The sequence below is a fragment of the Thalassophryne amazonica genome, chromosome 12, assembly GCF_902500255.1.
Source record: "Thalassophryne amazonica chromosome 12, fThaAma1.1, whole genome shotgun sequence".
In the NCBI taxonomy this organism is placed as follows: domain Eukaryota; kingdom Metazoa; phylum Chordata; class Actinopteri; order Batrachoidiformes; family Batrachoididae; genus Thalassophryne; species Thalassophryne amazonica.
In genome coordinates this window covers 4,024,793-4,036,088 of record NC_047114.1, presented here as the reverse complement: position 1 = coordinate 4,036,088, position 11,296 = coordinate 4,024,793, and the positions used below count along the sequence as shown (strand labels likewise).

General features: G+C 42.5%; 1 protein-coding gene across 1 annotated transcript; it reads right to left on the bottom strand.

Annotated features, from left to right (window-relative positions):
* Positions 1 to 498: 498 nt before the first annotated feature.
* Positions 499 to 10,601, bottom strand: LOC117522166 (myeloid-associated differentiation marker homolog). Its single transcript, XM_034183552.1, has 2 exons — positions 10,513 to 10,601; positions 499 to 2,061 (listed from the first exon to the last, which is right to left on the bottom strand). Exon 2 carries the CDS (start codon positions 1,965 to 1,967, stop codon positions 1,086 to 1,088), a length of 882 nt encoding a protein of 293 aa, XP_034039443.1. The 5' UTR covers positions 1,968 to 2,061; positions 10,513 to 10,601; the 3' UTR covers positions 499 to 1,085.
* Positions 10,602 to 11,296: the final 695 nt, after the last annotated feature.

Genomic DNA, 11,296 nt, shown 5'->3' with positions numbered 1-11,296 from the left:
TCGTGTCTTTTTCCACTGAGTGACACCTCGCTGCAGGTGTCTTCTTCCGAGTGAAGAACACAGTTATGGGTAGTTGTTGGCGCTCTTTTTTTCTTCTGTGCGAGAAGATTCTTATAAACAGACACGCAGAACACAATGCGCATGTTCTCCATTCATGTTACCGCGACTGGCCTGCTTGATGAGGACGCAGAACACAATGCACTGTAAAAAAAAAAAACATGTAAAATTGGACTAAAAAAAAAAATCTGTGAAACCGAGAGGCTGCGAAAGGTGAACTGCGTTATAGCTAGGGACCAATGTATATATTTTGTTCGTTTTCCATTTTTATTCTATTCAGTTTCCATTTCCAAACTGACGAGTTAGTGTGTGAATAAGAGTCACCAGATCTGTCGCTAGTCGCTCGGTAGGATTTTTTTTTTTTAAGCTGCTAGGGAAGGTCAAAATTTAGCCACATCTAGCAACAAACACACTAACTTGATGGGGTCGGGGGGGTTGAAATCTGTTGCCTTGTTTTTGTTGTGAAAATATGGACATGCAGTGTGTTATAACAAACAATGGCATGGGGGCGCCGTTTTGCATCTAAGCATGTACTGAGTGTCACTTTAAATTTAGACTCCGCCTTTTAAAAAATAAAAGATAATTTGCTACAGAATTAACCTCTTTCATGACAGAATCCAAAGTCCAAACATTGTTTTATAAGGAGGTGGCTAATTTACAATGTTTCAAATTTCATAACTTTTTTTAATTCCATGCCGATGTTTAATAGCACCATTGCAGGACGGGACTCGAACCTTTCACCGCATTCCTTTGAAAAAACGTTTAAAGTAACACATTCTTACACTGTTAAAAATGAATGAGTAATCAGATTAGAAAATTAGATTTTCAGTCATCCTGCTGAGAGAAATCAACAAACAAATGGATGTCATGTGTGTGAAGTCGGCGGCTCGTCCCGCTGCTGCAGACACCACCACACAGATCGCAGCCAAATTCTCTGGCATGTGATCACAGCGTTCTGACAACCTTTGAAAAGACGCCAGTTTGGATTTATTCTGGAGCTTGCTGCTGGCCTTTCATCTTTTCTTCCTTTAAGCGCTGACGAACACCAGGCGAGCCGAGTAGATCAGGTCGGCCAGGTAGAGGAGGAAGTTGACGGCGGAGAGCACCGACACCGCCATCAGTTTATCCCACGTGCACAGACCTACCGTGCTGCTGCACGTGTACGGCCTGTTTTTACTACCGCCATGCTTGGGGTCGAAGTTGAAGATGGGCCAAATGATGGTCGCTGATAGATAGAGGACGGCAGCCAGCAGGGCGTAGGCTGACAGGAAGCGGGCGAACGGGAACGGGAGGCAGCCGGTGCACTCGCAGACGCAGAGGACGATGATGGCGGCCGACAGGATGAAGCAGATGCAGTAGACAGACATGCAGTACTTGAGCGCGTCGTGATTGTCATACAGCACGGGGTCGCTGACGAAGACAAAGATGACGCAAGCCAAGAAGGTCTCGCAGACTTTGAGCAGGCCGGGGACGGTGGCCATGTAGCCGGCCACCTCTCCGGGACGCGCCTTGCTGATGCTCACCTCTGTGATGTAGGCAATGGTGGCCAAGCAGGAGAAGACCGTCGACACGATGCGGAAGTCTTGGGTTTTATGTGATCCTGTGGCGCCCTTGAGGAAATAGAGCGGGAAGATGATGGAGGCGGACAGGCAGAGCAGAGCAGCATAGCAGGCGAAGGTGATCGGGAAGTTCTTCCAGGAAACAGGCGCTCTGGTCTGCAGGCCAAAGAGTTCCACCAGCATGATGAGCAGAGTCCCGGCGAAGCTGAAGGCCCAGCAGAAGATGCACCAGTCCCCTGTGCCGTGGTGGAGTTGGCCCCCGTGCACAGCCACGGAGAAGGCCACGCACGTGAAGATCAGGGCAGCCAACCGCGTCCACAGGAGAGGGCTGGAGTGAAGAACGATAGCCATGATGGGAGGTGCAACTGCAGGCCAAACCAAGGGGCGGAGCCGAGACTTAAACGAGTCTTAACTTCCTGTTTCGGTGAACTGCTTCCACAGAAACCTGAAAAAAACAAAAAAAATAAAACAGTGAACCAGAAAGCAAGATTTTCATTGAGGCCCACGGATCAGTGTCGGAGCTGTGGGAGTTGGGGGGGGGGCACTTTTCAAGACCTTTACTTCAACATTGTTCACATCTTTGTGTGTGTGGTAAATATCTTTCTGTATCACACAACCAGGGACAAGATCCACTTTCATGAATAAGTAACCGCGTCACACACTTGACCCCCCCCCCAAAAGATAAAGATTTCTGCAGGAGTTTCATCTTCTCAATTCAGTGTGAAACAAAACCACCACACGTGTTTACTGTCCAAAGTAAAGGTCAAACAATGTCAACGTCCATTGGATTCTATGGCATATGACATATGTTACCCTGTAACATGATAAGTACAACACATGGTGCAAACTATTCCTTTTTAAAACCCTAAACCTTGCATCACTTTGTACCAAAATTGGAGGAACTTTAACTTTGGCCCCCTGTACAAACTGAGATTGACCATTGGTACCATTTATGCTGTTTTTACCCCATAACATTCAATCAAAGATAGTCCAAACTATACCTTTTTGGTATCTGTATGATCAGATGAATAATGTGGTATACCTTTCAATATGATTGGAGCATTTGTAAATCTTGACCCCTGTGTAATTCTTCATTGACCCCTACTTGGCCGCCTATTGAACAATCAAGTGGATAGTCTGCTTTCTCAAAAGACTAATGTTTAAAGAATGTGTGTGCCAGATTTGGTGTTTGTATCACCATTTGAAAGATTGTTTCAGTTATCTGCTGCACTACTAAGGGTTTGTTGGTTTTGGCCGTTGCCATGACAACACTTACATTTCATTTCCGCTGCTAGGGAACGTTAGCTGGCAAATAAGTTGACACCAAACTTGTGACTGTGTACGAGCAGAAGTTCCTGTAAGAGAGACGAAGCGCCCACAGAGAAAAGATCAAGTGGAGTTTTGTTCAACAGGCGTCAATGTCATGTCAGTTTAGTCGAGTGGGTGAATTCATGAGGCCGGCTGGTGAAATCAGTAGAGAGAAATTGCCTTCATCATCAATCAACAGATATTTTTAAAATTAGAAGTTAATAAATGCCATAGCATTTGCTATAGCATCCTCCCTTCCTTGCTCCCCAACCCTTCTTCCTTCCTTCCTGTCAACAGTGCCCACTTAAGCAGCTCCATATGTAAGAACAAGATCAAATTTCAGTGAGAAAGAGTTAAATTAAAAAAAAAAAAAAAAGACTAATGCAATTCAGTTCAACCTTTGATGCGGCTTTGGTAACGAAACAATGCACTGGTTGCATAGCAACTATTCACCTAATAAACAGAGTGGGAAGGGAGAAATGTCTATTTATAGACCTGTGTGTGTATATATCTCAATGCAGAGTGGGGCGGGGGTTACCTAGCAATAGGGCTGCAACAAACGATTATTTGGATCGTCGATGAATCTGATGGGGTTTCAACACGATTAATCGGATTAGCGGGGAATTTTTTAAAAATGTGCCAGGGAAACAATTTTTGTCTCCTTTCATCAGTTTATTTAACAACAGAACATTATTTGAAAACTTAAAATACTTGAAAATCAACAAATCGTCAAATGTCCCTTGGCTGTTGAAATATAAAATAATAAAGAATAAAACAGTTTATAATAAAGAACAAAAATAATTTTTTCAAATGGCATTTCTTTATCAAAGTGCTGAGTTGCCATAAAACAACACTGAAACATAAAAATGTTATAAAATATATGGTGAAATAAGAGGTGTTTTTGTTGCTGCAAATGAGTAATTAGCATAACCAGTTAACCATAAAACCTAAATCAAAAACTGTAGCCGACTCATATGTGCATCATTCTCTGTATAACTTGTAAAATTGTACTGTAGCATTATTAGTTATTATTACTATTATTATTGTTGCTATTATTATTAATATATAAATAAAAATAAATTAAAAATATAATTTGTAATACATTTGACTCTTTTACGACAACAAACGCTGAGCCATTAATTATTATACAGAAAACAAATGCACAAACATGCTGAAATGCCAGCAGCTTAATGCTAACTTTAACAATGAAAATGCCATAGACATGCTAATGCGTTAGCATCGGCGTTAGCATAAAATACATCTATCAACTGTTTCAGAAGACCGTTAACAGGTCAGTTTAACAAAGGTAAATATTCCTCACAGACATATGCTCTTTAGGGTTTTAGTGGAGAAAAATGAAGATAAAGTGAAATATAACAAATGAAACCAACGAAGCAGCAGCTCGAAGCACTCCTTCATTGGTTCAACATTCAAAGCAAAGCTCGGTTGATTATATGGAAGAAACGAAACATTTGCGGTAAAACAAAGTTATTTAGCAACTAATCAATGACTAAATTAGTTGACAACTATTTTAATAATCGATTTTAATCGATTAACTCAATTAGTTGTTTCAGCTCTACCTAGCAACCATACTGACTAAAGCAAAGCAATTACAAATGTCTACAAGATTTCACAAACACAATATATTTAATAGATACCATTTGGGAAGTTTGGCCCCGTTATCTAAGAGCAGATAGCAGTGAATTCAGTTTTCCTTTTGCTCATCGTTATAGGTTATTTGAGGTGTTGGCAGAGGAGCGCCCTCCACTGGGTGCTCTTCCAGTTTGATGCTTTTCAGGCTCCAGGTGGAGTACCATGTATTACCACCAGAGGGCACCAATTTTCACCTCTGCTCCCACAGGCCGTATGTTCCTCCAGCGCACAATGACGTTATTGTTTACATGAACGGTTGAACAAGAAGCAAAACAGTAGAGAAAAAAAGAAAAAAAAACGCAGACCATTTTCATCCACGGATAATGACAGCACTGTGGCCGTCGCTACCGCGACAGGAACATTGCGCCTATTTTTCTTGTTTCCCGCGCAGTGTCACTGACATTCAGCCGCGCTCATGTCCTCCCCACTGACCCCACAGTGAGTCGGTCATCCTGCTTCCACACCCACTTGGGGCCTTCAGTTACACAGTGAAACAGCCTCAACAGGCTCTTTGAACCCGCCGCTGCTGCCACTGCTGCTGCCGCCACCACACAGATCTAACGTTCAGGGTCATATTTGAGAAAGATGTGAAACTGTGAAGCAGGATGCTTTACTTTACTGCCTCGGTTCCCTTTGCTGGAAAAAAAACCTTTGGAAATGGTTTAGCTCTTTATTTGTTAAAGCTACAGTGTGTAAGTTTTAGAGACATCTAGTGGTGAGTTTGGTGATCACCACGTTGCACTGCAATGTTGATACAGTAGCCCAAATGGGACATACTCACTCATGCTCTCATCTCAGAGTTACTAAACTAATCACTAAGAGGCTACCCTCGGTTCTGGTGTTTTATTGAAGTATATTTTTGGGGACTGGGCAGCGATTTTCTTACTGTGTGGCCGAGGTGTGGTTATTAAAAGTTATAACTCGCTTATTTCTTCAGCAACCGTGGCTTAACTTGACCCAATTCCATGAAAATACTAATAGCTGCTTAAAGTGCTAAAGAGCATTCAAGACGAAACAGACACACATGCATATATATACACACACACACACAAAACTTTCACTGAATAAAAATACTGGAGCACAAACTTCTAACATGATCTGTTGGGACAATTAAACACACAAGCCAAATTGTTGCAGATATTTGTAATCAAATGTTCAGAAAGGATGGACACAATCGTCCACAACAGCTAGCGGGAGCTCTGAGTCCGACGCAAGCCGTCTCAACATGACCACGCTCCTAATTATACATAACATGACTTACAACATCTTAAATAAATGAGCTATTGAAAAGAAATAAAAACTAGCTATAAAGACCTTTTTTTTTTAAACCAGGCTGTAAACATGTTTATTTGTTCTCTGAAGTTGGACATTTTAACATGGGCTTCAATGAGAATCCTCTCATTTTTGGAACTAGCCTCAAGTGGCCAATCAAGGGACTCCAACCTTTTCTTTTGGGTGTGCCTCTGCTATTGGTGGGCAGAGCTTGGGCGTTACAGGCTTCTGTGTCTGTTTGTGGAGACATTGTAAACTTTTGTCTGTTGGATCCACAGTTAGCTTCATAGTGGAGTGGAACAGAGAAGGACGAAATGAAGGATGTAGAATTCCCCTTTGTCATTCGCCCGAAGGTCCTCTGGAGATTCCAGCCTTGATTCGAGCAGTTCTTTTGCAACAAAATTCTTCTCTTTTTCATCCAAGCATGAAAGTCTGACTTCTGTCCTCACTCCCATCATGCTCCTAGCTGGGTGAGTGTTACAGTCCGATCCACGTTTACATAAAGAGACGGTTATAAACAAGAAGACACCACCTGTTTACATTAGTCTCATTAGACGCCATGGAGGCCGGCAGGGGAGGACGACGACAATGACGACCACAGAGGATGAATGAAGAGGAGAAAAGAGACAGAAGAGGAAAGAAACCCGAAAAGTGGTGTGCAGTGACGCACTGATGGGTAAGAGGGGGCGACGGCGAGAAGTGGAGGGAGGCCTATGGGGGAAGCCCTGCGCCTCAGAAGCATACGTCGTTGAAACAGTGATGGAGATGAATATCTGAGTAGTGAGTCACCATCAGGGCCCCTCGCTTTTTCCTCCCAACCCTCAGTCTGCCCCCCCACCCATTCTTTCCTAAGATTTTCCAGCTGCCTGATGTGTTCCAGATGTTCTGCAGTCTGCCTGCTGCTGAACAACTGCAAACGTTGTCATGTTTGCCAGCTTCTTTCCTTCCCTAACCTCCTTATAGCCTCATTTTAGTGTGTGCTCACTTTTCCACCCTGTCCTGGTTCTATCCCACACTGAAGGGAGGGTACTCATTATGCTGCATGTACACCACTCAAAATAAACGTATAGGCCGGGTCGTCATGGAAAAATCAATCTGGATATGAGTCAGGAAGGAAACAGGAGCAGAAAACGGCAGAGAAAGTTTTTCTTTTTTTGTAAAGGGAGCATGGAAAAGGTTTCTCTTCACACAAACTGGGAGTCTGGGAAGAGCTTTACGCTTTAACAAACAAGAAGTGATACCATCACTGGTTTTCATGGAAGCATCAGGAGACGTGCTCGCATGTCGTGGGCTGACGAGTCACGTGTTCGTGCTGTTTGGTTGTTATGATGCAGCAGCGCTAACGTGATTTCACCCATAATCCACTTAAGGCTGATTGGAGGGTCGAAGCACAAGACAGGCCCCGTGTGTGTGTGTGTCATTTTCAGGACAAACACATGCTCACACAATCACATTATGGAGAACAACTGGGGTCAAAAGGCTGGTTGACAATAGGGCACTCATGAGAGTGCATAACCACTTAGAATGCATTAAAATAACTTTATACAGTGGAAAAAATTACTTTTAAAGGGTCTACATTAAAAACATAAATTACTTATGTTGATCCCGTGTGTAAGATTTTTGTATTCCGTTTATTTTATAAACGGATCTACCAAAAAAAAAGAATAAATAAAAAATTTAAAAAAAAAAATCAAAAAAAAATTGTGAGGCCAGTCTTGATGATGTGGATCTTTTTAATTTAAAGTGAAAATGTTGTTGCAGACTTTTTGGTTGGGGTGGGGGTATGGGGGGCTTCTCCCTTTTTGCTGAGGATCATGTTAACTACTGTATGTTGATTTGGCATAGATTTACTTGCTACACATGGTCTTGAACCATGAACCTTCTCTTTTCGAAGCAGGCGCACGAGCCAGAATGATGTGGCTCAAACTTTAATCAACTCATCGTTGACTCAACTTTTAACCCTCCACAGTGAAGCCGATTTGAACCCTAATCTGCCATTTTAAGGTTTAACATTTGGTTTTCACTCAGATTTTTAAGATGATCGTGGTCATCCCAGGCAGAAATTTTTGATTCCAGGAGCATTTAAAACAACAAATATTCATACAGCATTTGACTTTCTTGAATGCTCTAAAAATGTATATAATAGTAACTTTAATACACTGTTCTCATACAAACATCATCAGTTAAAAGTCAGCAGGAAACAGAAATAACTTTTACAGTCATCATAAAATGTTTTCTTGACTTTGGCCCTGAAGTGGGCCAGACACTGCGCTCTCTCTCCTAGCCTGTGATTGGTTGGCAGCCGAGACACTGACGTCAGCCCATGCATCAGCCTCACACTGACCACTGCTCTCCTACTGGTCATTTAGGAGACAGAATTCCAGTGCTGCTCTCCTACTGGTCATTTAGGAGACAGAATTCCAGTGCTGCTCTCCTACTGGTCATTTAAGAGACAGAATTCCAGTGCTGCTCTCCTACTGGTCATTTAGGAGACAGAATTCCAGTGCTGCTCTCCTACTGGTCATTTAGGAGACAGAATTCCAGTGCTGCTCTCCTACTGGTCATTAAAGAGACAGAATTCCAGTGCTGCTCTCCTACTGGTCATTTAGGAGACAGAATTCCAGTGCTGCTCTCCTACTGGTCATTAAAGAGACAGAATTCCAGTGCTGCTCTCCTACTGGTCATTTAGGAGACAGAATTCCAGTGCTGCTCTCCTACTGGTCATTTAGGAGACAGAATTCCAGTGCTGCTCTCCTACTGGTCATTTAGGAGACAGAATTCCAGTGCTGCTCTCCTACTGGTCATTTAGGAGACAGAATTCCAGTGCTGCTCTCCTACTGGTCATTTAGGAGACAGAATTCCAGTGCTGCTCTCCTACTGGTCATTTAGGAGACAGAATTCCAGTGCTGCTCTCCTACTGGTCATTTAGGAGACAGAATTCCAGTGCTGCTCTCCTACTGGTCATTTAGGAGACAGAATTCCAGTGCTGCTCTCCTACTGGTCATTTAGGAGACAGAATTCCAGTGCTGCTCTCCTACTGGTCATTTAGGAGACAGAATTCCAGTGCTGCTCTCCTACTGGTCATTTAGGAGACAGAATTCCAGTGCTGCTCTCCTACTGGTCATTTAGGAGTGGGAAATCTCACTCCAAAATGGGGGCCAGTATCTGGCCCAGTTCGTAGCCGGGCTGGTGGCTGTATTGTGTGATGACAGAAGCCTGACCACACCCCTGTCTCTGAGTCCGTACCAGCTAACAGACTAGCCTCGGTTCAGGTTTATTAAATCATACATGTGCGGTGGTTCTCCTAATGATTTACTTTGGTGTGAACAGTAAAAGTTTTGAGCCGCATATTTTCTCAGTAATTGTGCATTAAAGGATGACGCTACCAACAACTGTTAAAAGTAATCATGCCGTTAACATATAAGATTAAATAAGAGGAGAATGTTGCAGCAGAGACGACTTAGATGATCATTAGGACATTTCACTGCACAACAAGACCAATTATTTGAAATAAAATATTCCAAACAAACAGACTACAATGCAACAGCTAGCAGTCGCTGCCAGCGGCCTCTGAGCTAAAGAAGCTATAAGAGCGGGATGCGCTCAGCTCATCCGCTGTCACTCAAAGTGGCCACGCCTTCAATGATACAGAACTTCATGGCTTAAAACATCTTCTTAAACTAAGAAGTTAGAAAAAAATTCATCCCCATGCAGTTGTTATGGGGGAGGAAACTTATCGAAAGAGACCAAAGCCATTTTTTTTCTACCAGGCTGTAAATGTGGTTATTTCTGCTCTAAATTTGGACATTTTAACATGAACTTGAATGAGAACCTGCTGGCTTTTGGAGCCTCAAGTGGCCAGTCAAGGAACTGTATTTGAAAAATACTTGAGATTGACGTTCAGAAAATTACTGCTTTTTTTAAAGCTTGGTGTTAACTGGAATATAGAACATTTAACTTTGAAGCACATCAGCCACAAGGGGCGGAGTCAGCAGTGGCAGAGGTCAGCATTGTTGGTGCCCTTCTAACTCATTATTGGTCACATTTATTCGTTTCCCCCAGAATGCCATTCTTATCAGGGTGGACAAGAATGTGCAAGAATTCAGACCAGCAAAGACTCGCAGAATGAAGAAAGGAGCGAGTTTGAACCGTTATCACTATATAAAATAAAATAAAAAAAAATAAGTCACACTGCAGCACCTTCTCAGAAACTTTATTTTTTTATGCTATTTTGGGGGAAATGTTTTCTCATCATTTCTGTCCAATGTGATCCAAAAGGCAGAACAGTTAAAGCGTGTTTTTGTGGTGCAGCGGTTCATTCATTGACCGGGTGGGTGTGCCGGGTGCCCCACCCTGTTCACAGCACACACACACACTCATATCCCCCAAACACCAGCTTTTACAGAAACATATCTCACACACACACACACACACGTACACGGAAGAAAACAACAAATGTCCTGAAAATATCACAAAAACACGCTCTGCAGATATCTGTCTGTACAGCACCTTTTATGAAATAAAACACTGACGCAAAGAAACAAACTACAACAGGTTGCAGATGAAAAAAAGAAGGAAAAAAGGGAAAATGTTTCCAGAAGACATTTTCTGTTTTCCACAGTGGTGAAAGAAGTGAAAAGTGGTTTACGTAAATGGGGATTACCTTTTTTCTGCGCCTTGTCTTTGCTGTGCGGCTCTTCCAGCTGCAGACAAATGGAGATTGTGAGTCCACAGCAAACTGTGTGGATTTACTACAGCGGCGAGGAGCCGCTCCCCGCCCAGAAAACCCAAATTAGGCATCGAATGTCTGCACCATTACTCACATCTGTCTGCCTGCATGTCACCTACAGCTCCTCCTCCTCCTCCTCCCCCCCGCTCACAGCTCAGGATACAGGCCTTTTTTTTTTTTTTTTTTTTTTGAAACACACCCCATGTGCATGGGTGGCTACAGGACATTACAGAAGGAGTGGCCGAGCACAGACGCACCCAGATTTGTTTTTTCATTGGGTGTTGCTCTGAGTTTAAAAACAAACAAACAAACAAAAACACTCTCACTCATCTTCAACTTCGTGTCCAGGATCAGGTCTCAACTCACGGGGACAAACAAGCACATACCAGTAAAAGAAAAAAAAAAAATTACCTTTATGATAACATCTGCTGACATAAAATACGTATTCATTTTGGCTCTTTATTTGGTCACATTTCTGGATTATTTCTACATGTTTTGGCTCATTTGATTGACTTTAGTTTCAGTGTGGTCCTGTTTCTTTGGCACTACTGGCTCTTGGTTACTTTCCAGATAGATTCCCAAAACTCAGTGTATCAGTGAAGGAACAGGGAACTGAGTGGTACTATAGAATAGAATAAAATAGAATGAAATAGAATAGTTTTTATTGTCATTGTACGTATGTAGCTAGTGTGTGTGTAGATACAGTATATATATTTAT

Bases quoted from the DNA above. Each gene is read 5' to 3' on its own strand.
- LOC117522166 (XM_034183552.1), bottom strand. From the start codon at position 1,967: ATGGCTATCGTTCTTCACTCCAGCCCTCTCCTGTGGACGCGGTTGGCT.